We start from the raw sequence: 16,656 nt of genomic DNA on the forward strand, positions 1-16,656 counted from the left end.
TCAGGGTCCTTGTATGTGCTAAGTACTATGCTAGGGGCTTTCTTAGATGTTATCACATTTAATTCCTAAAACTCTTTTACAACTCTGGTGAAATTATTCCCTTTTTAATAAACAAGAAATCTGAATTTGAGTGGTTAAGCCATTTGTCTAATGCCACACATTAATATATCCAGATTCCAAGTTTAATGTTCTTTCATATGCATTAATAATAATTATAGTATCAATCTTTGTTAAGCACTGAATCTGTAAAGAGAATTATTCTCACCTAATCATATATTACATCACTTGATCCTCATAATATACCTGTGAGGAAGATGCCAAAGGCTCAGTTGAGACTCAAGGAAGTCAAATCATTTGCCCAAGATCATATAGGTAGGGTTAGTAGAATAAATATTTAAACCTAAATCGGTGTGGTTCTGAAGTCAATGGTTGTCCTATTCCTTTACAGTAGACATGGTCTTGGAGACTTATTCCTACCAAATTAGAGGCAATTTGAGTAGGAGGAACACACAGTTCTTTCCTCAATGTTACAATACTGTATATAGACTGCTGCTAAACTGTCACAAGCTAGGAACCAATGGCCTTCTTTCTCATGTGTGTTTTTTTAAATCATTTAATCATTCTTTATTGTTATTCCCTTTGCCCTCCTCCGTCCATCCTGGATCCCCCCTCTCCCACAGTCAATTCCCGCAGTGCTTTCCATGTCCGTGGGTCATTCATACATGTTCTTTGTCTAGTCCCTTCCCCTTCTTTCCACCATTATTCCCCTCCCCCTTTCCCTCCGGTCACTGTCAGTTTGTTCTTTATTTTTATGTTTCTGGTTCTATTTTGCTCATTTGTTTGTTTTGTTGATTAGGTTCCACATAATAGGTAAGATAATATGGTATTTGTCTTTCACTGCCTGGCTTATTTCACTTAACATGATACTCTCCAGATCCATCCGTGCTGTCACGAAAAGTAGGAGTTCCTTATTTCTTTCTGCTGCGTAGTATTCCATTGTGTAAATGTACCTCAGTTTTTTGATCCACTCATTTACTGATGGGCACGTAGGTGATTTCTAGCACTTGGTTATTGAAAATGGTGCTGCTATGAATAGGGGTGCGTAAGTTCTGTTGAGTTGGTGATTTAGGCCTCTTTGATTTCATGTCCTTCTGTGATGGAGTGCTGGGCTAGAGGTCCTCCAAAATGGAGAAAACTCTCATAGCTATGACTTGGGGGATGAGAGATATGGAGGAGGGCCATTGAGAGTTACTTTGCATATCTCAAGAACTTGGCCAGTGTTTTAGTAATGTTAAAGGCTGTGCCTGCTTGAAACCAGGGAGATATGTGTGACTCTAACCTGTGATGCTATGTAGCTGGGGGCGGGGGGGTTTGCTATGTCTATGAGAGCAGCTTGGATATGGCTCCTATGTCATGGGGCTATGCTTGCCCAGACTAACAATGACAGGTGAGAAAGGCGGAAGAAACCAGAGTGATTGCAGATGTAACCCAGTGTGGGAGGAGTTGGAAATGGGGTTACAGAGGAAGAGCCACGTCAGGATTTAAACCCAGGCTCGGCGGCCATGCTGGGGCTTAACTATGCAGTTTGGGAGTGGGGAGGGAGTGTTCTCTCTCAGAAATGTTTGAGCTATGGACCGTGGGGGAAGGAAAGCAGGAGAACCATGAGAGGTGCTCTCTCTCTCTCTCTTCAGCTCTCTTGACCATGTGGCTGGGGAAGGAGACGCCTCTTGACTATGTAGCAGCAGTATGGGCTCTTGACCATATGGTTTGAAAGGATACAGAAGAATTCCTTGGCCCACCATGAGGATGCGGTTTGTATTAAGAGCAGGAACCTAGCTAGCCAAGCACGGACAACTGGAGGAAGCCAGAATACAGATGGGAATCTGCTCAGCTAAGCTACAGACTTCTTTTTCTTTTCCTGAGATGGTACCTCTGACTGGCCTGGTTTGGCAAAGCGGGGACAGGACTGTGTGTTTGTGGGTGATTTTTTTATTTCTAAAGGGAGTGAGGTTTAACGGTAGAATTCTGCCATTGTTTTAAACCTGTCTAACTTTTGAATAAACAGTTATCTTTTCTTTTCATAAGACTCTGGCATTGGGAGTCACGGTTCTCATCAGCAGCGGGCATTAGACCCCAGAGCAATAGAACCCAGGGGTTCTGTTACACTTCCTCTCCTCTTTGCTTTCATAACTCCCACACATTTTTCAAGACTGAAAATAGCTGATAATCTCTTCTAGGAAGCCTTTCCTTTTACTTACATTCTCAATAGGACTGTGTTTCAGATGGTTCTTATGGTGCCTTGGGCTGATCTCTTTCTCCCACCAATCACAAAGCTCTACTTTTTTTCCTCCACTATAGTAGATCTTTAAACTTTGCAACCACTGCATAGCCTTAAACATGGAAGGTACTCAGGAAAGTTTGCTGAATGAGCAAATAAATAAAAATTACTTATGACTAGTATCTTTTACTATTTCCCTCTAGTTAGTGATGTATTATTCTGCAAAAACAATTTTTTTCTGCTTTTTAGGCCATGCTTCTCTTCTGCTTCCCACTCTGAAATGATTCTCCTCCTCTTACATGTCGGGAGCAAAACTTCATTTTATTTAAGAAGCGTTTGCCACACCATTCTAAATTTCACATATCATTTCTTTATTCCAAAATCCCCATTACCTCTGCTCTGTTTAGCTTTTTTGGCAAGTGACAATTTCTCTGAAATTGAATTTTGTTCTTTTTAATTCTTGTCTGAATTCCTGGTTCCTTTTGTTTTTGGGTGATTTATATATTTAAAAAATAGTCTGTTAATTAGCCAAAAACTATGCTGGAAATGCTCATGAATGAAATATAAATAGAAAAGCACAGTCACCAGCGCTGTAACAATTCAAACCTCCTCTGACCCCAAACAAGAAGGAAGGGGGTGTGGTCAGAATGACTTTTTCACTGTGCACCTCTAGACTATGTCTTTTAAAAATATATATTTAATTTATTTATTTCCAGGGAGAGGGGAAGGGATGGAGAAATAGAGGGGGAGAAACATCAATGTGTGGTTGCCTCTCATGCTCCCTCTACTGGGGACCTTGCCCGCAATGCAGGCATATGCCCTGACTGGGAATCGAACCTGCGATCATTTGGTTGGCAGGCTGGTACTCAATCCACTGAGTCACACCAGCCAGGGTAGATTATGTGTTTTCTTTAGTGACTCTAGGCTTGGTTGCTTGAATTGGCCAAAAGCTAAGCTTTGCTCTAGGTAGATAGGAAATATTGGTGCAGTTCTAATCATCTTATCACACTCTCTCCTCCTTTAATTAGATGCTATAGAAAGCAAGGTTGGAATTAGTTCCTGGAGGTAGCTTCCATGATGAATGGCCTAGCAGGGACTTGAGACATGACACATTTCTTTAGGGAAGACCACTACATTAGTATTACTAGATGCACATAAGAGGCGTTATAGCATATTAGCAATTGGCCAGGTTGTCAGATCCAGGTTCAAATCCTATTTCTGCAAGTTAAAGCTATCATCTTGGACCAGTTATTTAACTTCCTTGAAGTCCAGTTTACTCATCTTAAAGTACACGATTATAGTTCATTAATATTTTAAGACATATGTATTATGTGACAGTATCTACATGCAATTGGTACTCAATAAACAGTGATCATACAAATATATGTTGTATATTCAGTTTACAGAGCATGTGTATATAAAACATATTAATGGGAAATATGATCCCTATCTTTACTACATGTGCTGGCAAACCTTGTTGCTTTTACCTCTTGGTTCATTTTTAGACCTACCCATGGCAAGAGATAGTTTTATATTGTTATTTTAATCTCAGGGTCTAGTAGAGTCCAAAGAACATATTAAACCTTCTTTAGTATTTTTTTAAATTGAGCTTTAGAGAATTTCAATGACTTCTTCAAGTTCTATCAGCAAGAAAGTTGCTGACTCAATGTGAAATGCACAAGTCATCACTACAATGATATTTCTACTCTGAGTCCCTATGGTTGCATGTCTAGTAACAATGTTACATCCACTGGTGGTCAAGACCTTCAAATAAATTTATTGCTTGTTAGATATGATTTTTATTTAGGCTAAAAATTTCCATTCTTTAAGTCCTAAGTCATAAGCCTAATGAAATATAAGGTCTTAAAATGGAAAGGAAGAATAAAATCAAAGACATTAAAGGATGTAGAATCTGCAGTACTCTTGTAGAGGCAGTTGTTTCTTTAAAGTGAGGACTATAGCTGGAGTGGCATTTGGCTTAAGGTCTTAGGAGTTCATTTTGTGGGCTTAGAGTTAAACATTTATAAGGCATAATTTGGGGTTGGACACTCTCCATACATTGGCTGTGGCAGGGACAATGTTTGCAAGCCCTTAAGGTATGTGGTTTGAAGTTAGAATGAAGTTCTATCGATTTCATTTTTTAAATCTTTAGATAGATCCTTTTGACTAATTGGTATATACTTACCCTCAGTGAACATCCATTGAGAAATGGAGATGTTAAATGACTCACTTTCATCCCAGAGAATATCTCCTCCATTTTAGAATGAAACATCAGAAATAATGATCAACAGTCTTTTTGTTGTTGTTGTTGTTAAGTTTTTTTCCTAATGGATAATCAAAGCCAGAATTTTAGTAACTTGACATTTTTTAAAATTATCACATTCTTTGATGGCTCTGTTTCACAAACTCCTTAATTAACATGAAGTTATTAAAAAGACCCAGAGAAGACATTGTGGTGGAAAGTGAGAGAACCTGAAGCATAAAATAGGATAAATTCTAAATTATATATAAAGACTTACATCTGCTTGAAAGCAGATACAATATAAAAAATATTTTTAATTGTCAAAAAAAAAAAAAGATTCTGTTTAACATGGAGTTTGTGTGTAGCTCCGGGAAGACTAAAAGAGAATTCGAATATATGGTTTAATCAAACAATGGCAAATGGATTTTCACTTGTGGACCAACTAAGTGAAAAATACCCAGGAGTATTTTTTTTAAAAAGACCCTAAAGCTACTTCTCTCTTAGTGGGGAAGAAAGCTGTGGGTAAGCAGCAATGCGGGAACAGTGAGTGCAGGAAGGAGAAATGACAACACACACATGACTAGCTTGCCATCGTGGATCTGGACAAAGCCCTGGGTCAGTCCTGGAGAGAAAGTGAATCTGTTTCATTACATCTAGAAGTTACCCAAACATATTCTGGGTGTCTCTTTAGCAATTCCTAGATAATTTATCTTAACTTCTTTTTTAGATTAAATATAGGTCAGATATGTCAACTAAATGGGGAGTAGATTATAGGTACTTCAAGCTCTTGAGTTATTTTCCTCTAGGACTTGCTAACAATAGGAGCAAACTTGGGTGGGTTTCTGTATCTCTGTCCTCAAGGGACTCCTTGCCATGAGGTGAAATATATAGCGCTTTGCATGGTTTAGACATCTCCAAATGAAAGATCAAATGCAAACATTACAAGTTTCTGTTTTAGGGGCTCACTGGTCTTGAGCTACCACAAAGATATATTATTATTTTTATTTAGCATGATTTTCCTCAGGTCATGTGTAGCTATAGTTTAAATCATGAAGGCCCAGAATGGATCTCCTGCCCTCCACTGCTCTTCTGTGGCTACTGTGTAAGAGACTTTATCTAATAATTGTGCATAGTTGCTTCTGGGGAATATTCCAGAATCTGTTCCCAAACTTAACTGCTAAGAGACTCCAACAAAAGACAAAGCCCTAAAGCTCATTTACTTAGAAGGCTGGCTCCCCAAAGATTGGTGTGTTGTGGACCAAAGCATCACAGGATCACGTTTCTGTTGTAAAATGTGTGTGCATGCATTTAGAGATCAATCAATGTTTGCAGTCCTAATTTCCCTCTGTGACCTATAAAAAATAACCCAATGTGTTCCTTTTTTCCTCATTTCTTTCTCTCTCTTCCTCCTTCCTGCCTTCCTTCCTCCATTCTTACCTGAGTCAGTCAGTTAATCAAGGTATAATAAAGATTTACCATCTGTTAAAATGGTGAATAAAGAATAGACATTACCTGCCCTCTAAGAATTTACTCCTGGGCGGAGAGAATATTGACTGAGTAATAGAGTGAATTTTAAAACATTGGCAATAAAAGTGTACTGTTTCAAAATGATGTGCATGAAGCCATATTTAGTGGTCTTCAGTATGTTTTCAGGAAAGCATCTGTGATCCATTCTTGCTTCTTGCCTCATTTTGGCATTTACAGCTAATAACAAAAAAACATGAATGTCGGGAGATAAACACTCTTTCCTTCCACATTTTGTAACAGTGCCTTCCCTAATTGGTTTTTTTGATTCATCTAGTTTATCTCAACATTGTTGTAGTGATTTGTTCCAAGTAAAGGCCTATTGATATGCTGTGGATACAATAAACACAGTAGATGAACTGAAACCTGACTCAGAGGAGAAGAAATTGTTTTAAACACATCCTCCCTTCCCGATACATGAACGTCAGCCTCCTAGCCATTTTGAAAATGAGCTCAGCTGAAAGTACTAGAGAAAGAGCTTTCCCCCTCTTTTCCAGGATTAAAGGGTTTGGTTTTAACAAGAACTTCAAAATTAATCTTTGTGTGCTTCCTTATCTTTTCTTTTCCACTGAGCTTTTTAAACATAAATGCCCTGAGGCAGCACACGTTCATCTTAAAACACTGTAGGCTCAGAACATGACAACCACAGGGCTCTCTTTACCACCAACTTTTAAAAGCAAATCCAGGCATTTGTCTATTTCTTGTACTCAGTAGGGAAAAAGCCAACTCCTCAACACTCCCAACCCGCCTTGCTTGCCCTGACTGGATCTCCCTATCTTGCTTCTTCATCATCATGACTATGGGCATTTTGTTCAGGTTGTAACAAACCTGATTCTAATCGCTGGGGGCAAAACAAAGAAACAAACTTTCCACCAAAGCAGACCCCAGAGCTGCTGGCTTTTTCTTTCCTTTTTTAACCAGTAAGGTGAAAATCCATTAGAGGTGCTCAGAGCAGCAATTCATTTCCATTCTTCACCCTGTAGTAGGAAACAATGATGCTATTTATTATACAGTTTTCTTTTACAAAGTTCTAGGAAATGAATGAATTCACCATCACCCTTGCCCAATACACACGCTATTTTGGAAGAGGGGCATTTTTGAAAAATAATTGTCAAATAATAAAATATAATGACTCATCTACGTGAAATGGAGCTCTCTGTAGTTTTCAGGTCTCCTGAGTGGCTCTATGCTCCATAAGATCTATAAGGAGAGAAAAGGCAGGAATAAAAGTAATGGAGAGGCCTCCTGCATGCTCCCCTGCTCTCCTCTCTCTCACCTGTAACACCCCCTTGGAGTTCTCAGAGAACCCGCTGTCATTTCTGTTATTGCCCTTTACACACTATTATCTCCAGTAATCAGACCAGGTAGGGCCTTTCAGTGTCTGTTAAAGCAGGGCACATGGCTTTTGGTAATACGAGCAAAGAGAGAGGAATTTTGACTTTACCTTGATGCCTCTGTGGCATCTGGTCAGCTGCCCTCCGCTCTGCAGATCAGGTGACTTACTTGTATGTCCAGCCCCATCCCAGGATCTGAAAGTAAGACAGGCCTTTGGACGAAGGTGTATGGTGAGCTTTGGGTCAGTACCTTAGTGACTAAGTCCTGAGTCAGGTTTGAGGCAAATTCTGCTCTGAATTTGGATGCCTGGGCTCCTGGCCCCAGGACAGTTGATGTGCTCTTTTCTGATTGAGTCCTTCAGTAACCATCCCCTACCCTGGCCCCTCATTACTTTAGTAAGATCCCTGATTTGGGCTCTAGTTACCTATTGTTACACAGAAGTGCCTCCATGATCTCTGTTAGCTTATAGGACTGGGTTTCTTCATCTGAGATCCTTAATTTTCCCATGCTTGGATCTTTGACAACTCTATCCAGAGTTACCAATAAGACCCGTTAATCAGTTGTGCACTGCTTCCTTTTTCATTGTTGTTTTTTTCTCTGTGCTGTAGAAGAGAATTCTAAGATCATGGATATTTGCAAAAAATAGTTCAAGCCTGACACTCCTTTTTTAACACCAATATGGGATGAGCATTAGCCTGTGTCCCTGAATGCCTCTCCCCTTAGTAGGAGAACTGGGGTTGAAGTTCATAGACTTTAATATCTGGAGCCAGCTTACTAGCTCCTAATCTCAATTTTCTCAGTTCCCCGCATGGTAGGCAAAATCAAAAAATGCTCCCATGGTTCTGTATTCTAATTCCCGGAACCTGTGAATATGAGTAGAGATCACTCCCATGATTATGTTATGTTGTATGGCAGAGTTGACCTTGAGATAGGGAGATTATCAAGGTAGACCTCATATTATCATTTAGAACCCTTTTAAAAGTAAGAGAATTGCTTTCCAGTTGGTAAGGTAAGAGGGAGAAAAGTCAAAGAGATTTGATGCTCTGGTACTGGTTTGGAGATGGAGGAGAGACATGCCAGTGAATGCAGGCAGCTTTTAGGAGCTCTGAGTACCTCCATCCCATGCCCTGGCTGACAGCCATCTAGGAAAAGGACACCCAGTCTGACACCCACTGCCAATAACTTTAATGTTCTTGGAAACAAATATTTTTCATGGGTTTCCAGACAAGAACCTGTCTAAATGACACCTTGCTTTTGGCTTTGTGAGACCCTGAGGATAAAACCCAGTTGCATCTGCCTGGAGCTAATAAGTGGTTATTTTAAGCTGCTAACTTTGAGGTTACAGCCACACAATAAATATACCCATATTCCTTACTGCCACCCAAACCTTAGTGGAAATGAATGATCAAAAAACAAGACTTTAAAGTCTGAGTAAAATATTTTATGTACTTGGAGAATTTTTTACCTTTAGATGCTTGAGTTTGAATCATTTTTTGGAATTAAAATAATATAATCTCTGATAGTCTCTTATTAACGAATGTCCATCCTTGTCTTATCAAACATTCAAAGGTAAATTCAGTATCTTTTGAGATAGACTAATAGGAGCTTTCATATGCTGAATGGAAAAAGAACCGCATCTCATAAACGCAATGTGTTTCTTTTTGTAAGTAATAGGAACTGACAGGAATGAGAGAGGATTAGGCTCTCTGCCTAGTAAAAAGTAAACATCGTAGCCATTTACTTATCAACATTAGAGGTTATTAACATGTTTAGTTTCAATTTATTTTTATGACAATACATTTTGCTGCATCATTTAATATTTGATTTACTTGGATTTATCTTTAGGGAAGTTGTGAAGTATTTAGCATAAATTCTGACTTTACTATATGATAAAAAGTGACTGTTTTATGGAAGCACACCCAGTAAAATAGGCTTTATTGGATGTGTTCATTTATGTTTAGCAAGAGAGGAAAGGGATTTGTAATCATATAAAGTCTTGGGAAGAGTTTAAATTTATATCCTATTTAAATCAGGGAATGGACTTTAGTATTTAATTTATAAATGTGAATAATTAGCATGGTCAATGAAAGCTTCTGTACAAGCCCCTGAAAAATAAAAGTTGCCTGATTGGTGGATGTTTAGAGAATGTGTTCTGATAGATTTCCTATTTAACTGTGATTTTGTAAAAATTTTGCTCATCACATTTGAAAATCTTTTCAAGTATACTATTCTACTTTCTTGCCTTAATAAGTATACTATGCAGAAAATGAACATATTTTGAGATCTCACAAGTTCAGCTATTATTAAATACTTAAGAGTTAATGTCAACAACTTGAAGTCATTTATACATTATTTGTTTTTAGAGTAAATTCACATGTATTTATCTAAACTGTTTTATGTATCCCTAGAAATTTTCTCTTAAAGTAAGATGTGGAGCAATAAAGATTTGTGTGAAAGTTTCTTCAATTTTTGGTTCCAGGTAACTGAAGGGTATGTGTGGGTATGTGGATGCATGCACATATAATTATTTTGTATATAACCCTAAAAACTATAGAAAATTATAAACAGAAAGAGGAAAATATAAAAATCATGCATAATGCCATCTCACTATTTGTCTCTTAGGATACTTACATTCTTTGATTTTTTTCCCTATTCATGCAATAATATTAATATAATGTGATTATATTGAATATGCTATGTTAATTATATTATATATTAAATTATATCAAATTAGAATTACCTTAAGGATATTATTTAATATAATATTAAATGATAAATATAGAATGCTTATGCCAATACCCACATTTAAAGAAATATTTGAAGTGCGGGCTTCATATAGGAGAGATGAAGAAATCCGTCTTTAAGAAAGAGAGAGGTGATGGAAAAGGTAGAGTGTTAGGACTTCAAACGTAAATATAGGCTACCCCTTTCCAATGGAAGAGAGAAGTGACACAGAGTAATGGGTAATTTAGAAGGTGTTTATATTAGTCTTGGAATGTCGTCAGAGAAGCAAATATACACACATACTCAGACACATGTATATTCCCCCTGGACCTGGGTGGGTGGTAGTAAGGAAACACTGGGTTACTGAGAGTAAACCACAAAGAATTCCATCATTGATGAGTAATTGAGGGTGACTCTCTTCTCAACAATGTACAATCTGTTTGAGTCCTTGACTTTCAAAGAAACCAGTGTTACTGCATATGGAGGGAAATTTTCCAGTGTACTGAAGGATGTCTTTTCTTTCTCTATTGGTTAAGTCATATGATTTTAGAACTGGAAGGAATCTTAGAAATATTTTAATACTTCCTCATTTAATGAAGGAGGATATTAAAATCTAGGCAGGAAAAATGACATGGTGAAAAATCACTAATCCTTTCTAATAATGGTCAAGGACTCTTGTCCCTTAATTTCCAGTTCACTGAATTTACTAACTACACAATGAAATCAATTAATAAACATTTACTGGAGAGCTTTTATGTTCAGAAAGGAACATAGATGTAGTGATAATAAAGAAATTATTTTGCAATGTTTCTATCCTCAAGGCATGAACATGTATGAATCAATTAAAAAACAATACCATAAATTCTTAAACTAATAACCATGCAAATTAGACTGAGAGCAATACCAGATACTAGGAAAAAGAGAGTTTTGGGCTGGAGCCATTAGAAAATGTTTTTTTGAAGAAGTATATGTTTGGAAATGAAATGATAATATTTTTCAGGATTTGAAGCAGAACTGCCTTCGGACATAATCATCAAAATAATTTTTAATTTTCAAAATGCTATGTTTGGTGTTGTTTAAAATTTTGTTGCTAATTTTGTTTTATTCCAATATTATTAGAGAATTTGTACAATTTATGCTGTAAAGATTTTTTACTTTTTAATTTTTTCTTGTTATTCTATTACAGTTGTCCCAGTTTTTCCCCTCTGCTCTCCTCTGACCATCCCACTCCCGCTCCCACAGTCCATTCCCACACTGCTGTCCATGTCCATGGGTCATTCACACATGTTCTTTGTCTAGTCCCTTTTCCTCCTTTCCGCCATTATCCCCCTGTCCCTTCCCCTCTGGTCCCTTTCGGTCTGTTCCATGTTTCCATGCCTGTGGTTCTATTTTGTTCATTAGATTCCTGTTATAGTTGATATCATATGGTATTTGTCTTTCATGGCTAGCTTATTTCAATTAACGTGATATTTTCCAGTTCCATCTATGCTGTCCCAGGAGGTAAGAGTTACTTTTTTCTTTGTGCTGCATAGTATTCCATTGTGTGAGTGTACCACACTTTTTTGATCCGCTCATTTATTGATGGGCACTTAGGCTGCTTCCAGCACTTGCCTATTGTGAATAGTGTCTCTATGAACGTAAGTGTGCATAGGTTCTTCTGAATTAGTGATTCAGGATTCTTAGGATATGTTCCTAGCAGTGGAATTGCTGGGTTAAAAGGCAGTTCCATTTTTAGTTTTTTAAGGAAATTTCATAATATTTTCCACAGTGGCTGCATCAGTTGGTGTTCCAACCAACAGTGCCCTAGGGTTCCCTTTTCTCCACAACCTTGCCAGCATTTGCTGTTTGTTGATCTATTAATGATGGCCATTCTGAAAGGTGTAAGGTGATATCTCATTGTGGTTTTAATTTTCATTTCTCTGATGGCTAGTGATGTTGAGCGTTTTTTCATGTATCTGTGGGCCCTCTGTATGTCCTCCTTGGAGAAATGGCTATTCAGATCCTTTCCCATTGTTTAATTGTATTGTTTGTCTTCCTGGTGTTGAGTCATATGAGTTCTTTATACAATTTGTATATCAAACCGTTATTTGATGCATCATTGGCAAATATGTTCTCCTATATAGTCAGTTCTTTTTTTATTTTACTGATGTTTTCTTTAGCCATGCCGAAGCTTTTTATTTTGATATAGTTCCATTTGTTTCCTTTTTCCTTTATATTCCTTGTCCTAGGAGATACATTGGCAAAAATATTGCTGCATGGAATATTTGAAATTTTCCTGCCTATGTTTTTCTCTAGGTCTTTAAATCCAATTTGCTATAGCAACAAGAAAAATAAAGTACCTAGGAATAAATTTAACCAAGGAGGTAAAAGACCTGTACTCAGAAAACTATAGAACCCTGAAGAAAGGAATGAAGGAAGATAAAAATAAATGGAAGTATATATGGTGTTCATGAATTGGAAGAATTAACATCATTAACATGTCCATACTACCCAAAACCATCTATAGAGTCAATGTAATTCATATTAAAATACCAATAGCAGCCTTCCAGGCAGAGCTATGGCCACTTTCAGCCTGGCCCTCATCCAACTTAAAGTTTCTTCCATCAAATCAGATAATCTGACTCGAGCCTGTGGCCTTGTCCAGAAGGCAGCCTCACAGGGAGCAAAAATAGTTTCTCTGCCGGAATGCTTTAATTCTCCATATGGCACAAACTATTTTCCTGAATATGCAGAGAAAATTCCTGGTGAATCCACACAGAAGCTTTCTGAAGTAGCAAAGGAGTGCAGCATGTATCTCCTTGGAGGTTCCATTCCTGAAGAGGATTCTGGGAAATTATATAACACTTGTCCCGTGTTTGGGCCTGATGGAACGTTATTGGTAAAGCACAGAAAGCTCCATCTGTTTGACATTGATGTTCCTGGGAAAATTACATTTCAAGAATCTAAAACACTGAGTCCTGGTGATAGTTTCTCGACCTTTGAAACTCCTTACTGCAGAGTGGGCCTGGGCATCTGGCATGACATCCGCTTTGCAGAGCTGGCACACATCTATGCACAGAGAGGCTGCCAGCTGTTGGTATATCCTGGAGCTTTTAATTTGACTACTGGACCAGCTCACTGGGAGTTGCTTCAGTGAGGCTGGGCTGTTGACAATCAGGTGTATGTAGCCACAGCATCTCCTGCCCGGGATGACAAAGCCTCCTATATTGCCTGGGGACACAGCACTGTCGTGAGTCCTTGGGGTGAGGTCCTGGCTAAAGCTGGCACTGAAGAAACGATCGTGTATGCAGACATAGACCTGAAGAAGGTGGCTGAAATACGGCAGCAAATTCCCATTTTTAGCCAGAAGCGATCAGACCTTTATACAGTGGAGGTGAAAAAGCCCTAAGGTTTATGTTTCCAGTATGTCATGAAATAGGAAGATGTGTTTCTGTAACGTCATCAATTCGCTGCTGAATTCTTTCATGGAGATCCTTTTCTAACTGGAAACTGATAAAATGAAGAGCCTCAGCACACTGGTACTCTCCACACCTTATTAAATAGTCAGAAAGGACTCAGGCTGCCATTGAAGGGAGAAGAAAAACGGGATGGCTCTAAACCTTATTCTGTATTTAAATTGCCTCAAAGATGTTTGGTGGAAGTATCAGATTTGGGTATGCTGGTAGTTGATTCACCTGATAGAAATGTATTTGTGTCATACACCTCTATTCTTTTTGCTGGAATTAGAATCCATATGTAGGAAACTGGTACACTCTTTTTCCTGCAGTTCCTTCAGGAAACGTTTTTGGTCTGTGAGTAGCTGTGGGAAGCAAGGTGAGGGATCCTCAGTGTTTGCCAGAGGAGAAGGCAGCCCATGTAGCAGCCTTCAAGAAGGAGCGAAAGAATCAACCCCAAACCCCTGGCCTTAGGGAAAGACCGTGTCACCACTGAGCCCCGTGGGAGGATGGCCGTGGCAGCATTTGGTCAAGGCAACAAGTTTTTCTCCACAAAAGGGATTTCCTTGATAGGAGTAAGTGTCTGAAAGTCTCTCTTTGTTTTTCTCCTTAGTACTACTTTCTACCTTCACAAAGGCAAGTTTCTAACCTAGTGGTTCTCAGAATTCTTTTGCACAGAATTCTTTAAAGAATTTCAGTGAGCTGTTGTTCACGTATGTTGTAGCTCTCAGTGCGCTGGCAGATGTTTAACAACCAGCTATCTGAGAAAAAGCTCTGATTTTGTAGCAGCATTTGCCAGTTTCCATGGTATAAATACGTCCACCATGGCCAAGTTCCATCTGTCAGTCGGACACCTCTACACATAAAGTTGGGGGATATATGTGCACCATCCGACATATGTAAACACCCAGGAAACCCCTTTACTCAAGGTTATGATCATACCCACCACCCCCAAACGTTTCCTTGTGCTCTTTTATAATTCCAAGCAATTTCTCTTGTTCCCAGGCAATTACTGATTGGCTTTGTCACTATAGATTAGTTTGAATTTTTTAGAATTGTATAAAAATGGACTCATACATTATATCAATGTATATTTTTTGTCTTTCATTATCATTGGGAGATTTACCCCTGTGTACACATAACTAATTCATTCCTTTTTAATTGCTGAGAGTAGTCCATTGTATGGATATACCCTCATTTTTCCACCTGTTGCTAAGCATTTAAGTTTCCAGATTTTGTCTATTACAAATAAAGCTTCTCATACAAAAAAAAAAAATACCAATGGCCTATTTCACAGATCTAGAACAAATATTTCAAATATTTATATGGAACCACAAAAAACCCTGAATAGCCTCAGCAATCTTGAGGCAGAAGAACAAAGTAGGAGGGATCACAATTATCTGATATCAAACTATACTACAAGGCAACTATAATCAAAACAGTCTGGTACTAGCATAAGAACAGACACATAGCTTAATGAAACAGAGTAGATAATCCAGAAATAAAACCACGCCTCTATGGCCAATTAGTATTTGACAAAGGGGGTATGAGCATACAGTGGAGTAAAGACAGCCTCTTCATTAAATGGTGTTGGAAGAGTTGGACTGATACATGCAAAAAAATGAAACTAGACCATCAACTTACACAATACACCAGAATAAACTCAAAATGGATATGCTGGAAAGTTTTCATTAGGATTTTTTTTGCTGCATTTGACAGATTTTTTAAAAATGTACTTTGTAATAGATATATTATTCAAATCTTTATTATGTTGACTTTTCTGAAATTTACTGTATTTTTCTTAGTTAATTTTCTGTAAGAATTATGGTTCTATGAATATTTTCATATATTTCTATTAATTTTTGATTAATTTATTTTAACACTATATCATAACATAAATGGTACTGACTTTTATGTCTTCATGGTGGCTTTTACCTACTTCATTAACATCAAATGGTTTTATTTCACTTAATGTCTTTTTTCTTAAATTTTTCTTTACCTGAAGTTATTTGTTCAAAAAAATGTCTTTGCCTGCTGATCCTTGCTCAATCTTTTTTTTTGTCTTTTCAGCTTAGGTTTACTTTTTCAAAATAGTTTATATTGTTATAATGGTTTTTGATAACAGCTTTATTGAGATGTAATTCATATACCTTACAATTCACTCATTTGCAGTATAAAATTTAATGATTTTAGTACATTCACAGATTTGCACAACTATCATCACAACTTTAGAACAATTCATTACCTCGAGACAAAATCCTGCACCTATCGGCCATCATCCCCCAGTTACTGTACAGCCCCCCCTCAGCCCTAGGCAATCACTAATCTCCTCTCTATCTCAATAGATTTGCCTGTTCTGGATATTTCTTATAAATGGAATCAAATGATGGGTGACTTTTTGTGTCTGGTTTTCTTTTATTTTGCATTATGTTTTCAAGGTTCATACACATTGTAGCACCTTTTAGCACTTTATTTCTCTTTATGGTTGAATAATATTCCATTCTATGTATATATGACATTTCACTTGATAGGCATCAAGGTTATTTCTACTTTTTAGCTATTTATGAATAATGCTGCTATGAACATGTGTGTACAAGTTTTTGCATGGACATGTGTTTTCATTTCTCTTGTCCATATACATAGAGTGGGAATGTTGGGTCAAGTGGTAAATGTATGGTAAATTTTTTTGAGGAACTGCCAGACTGTTTTCCAAAGTGGATGCACCATTTTACATTCTCACCAGCAGGAAGTGTATGGGGCTTCCAATTTACCCACATAATTGCCAACACTTGTTATTACCTTTCTAAAAAAATTTATTATAGCCACCCTAGTGGGTGTTAAGTGGGACCTCATTGTGATTTTGATTTGTATTTTCCTGAAGATTAATGATATTGAACATCTTTTCATATGCTCATTGGCTAGTATATCATCTTTGGGAAAGCGTTTATTGGGTTTTGTTTTTAATACAGCATGAGAGCTATTGACATTCATTGATGAAACCAATATTTGTATTTTAGATTTTTTTGTGTTCTATTTTTGATATTTTGCCATGTGAACTTTATTTATTTTAACCTTCCCAAATGATTTGATGGTTAGGAATGGTTATTTTCAATGATTTT

The 16,656-nt window shown here is 37.5% G+C and overlaps 1 protein-coding gene across 1 annotated transcript; it reads left to right on the forward strand.

Moving 5' to 3' along the window:
- The first annotated feature begins 12,650 nt into the window (after positions 1 to 12,650).
- LOC129078412 (omega-amidase NIT2-like) lies at positions 12,651 to 13,670 on the forward strand. The gene is given in 1 exon segment (XM_054583255.1): positions 12,651 to 13,670. A coding segment is annotated over 1 exon segment (831 nt). The 5' UTR covers positions 12,651 to 12,660; the 3' UTR covers positions 13,492 to 13,670.
- Positions 13,671 to 16,656: the final 2,986 nt, after the last annotated feature.

Source organism: Pteronotus mesoamericanus, unplaced genomic scaffold (assembly GCF_021234165.1).
Source record: "Pteronotus mesoamericanus isolate MK-2021 breed Mesoamerican mustached bat unplaced genomic scaffold, CSHL_Meso_final contig_73, whole genome shotgun sequence".
In the NCBI taxonomy this organism is placed as follows: Eukaryota; Metazoa; Chordata; class Mammalia; order Chiroptera; family Mormoopidae; genus Pteronotus; species Pteronotus mesoamericanus.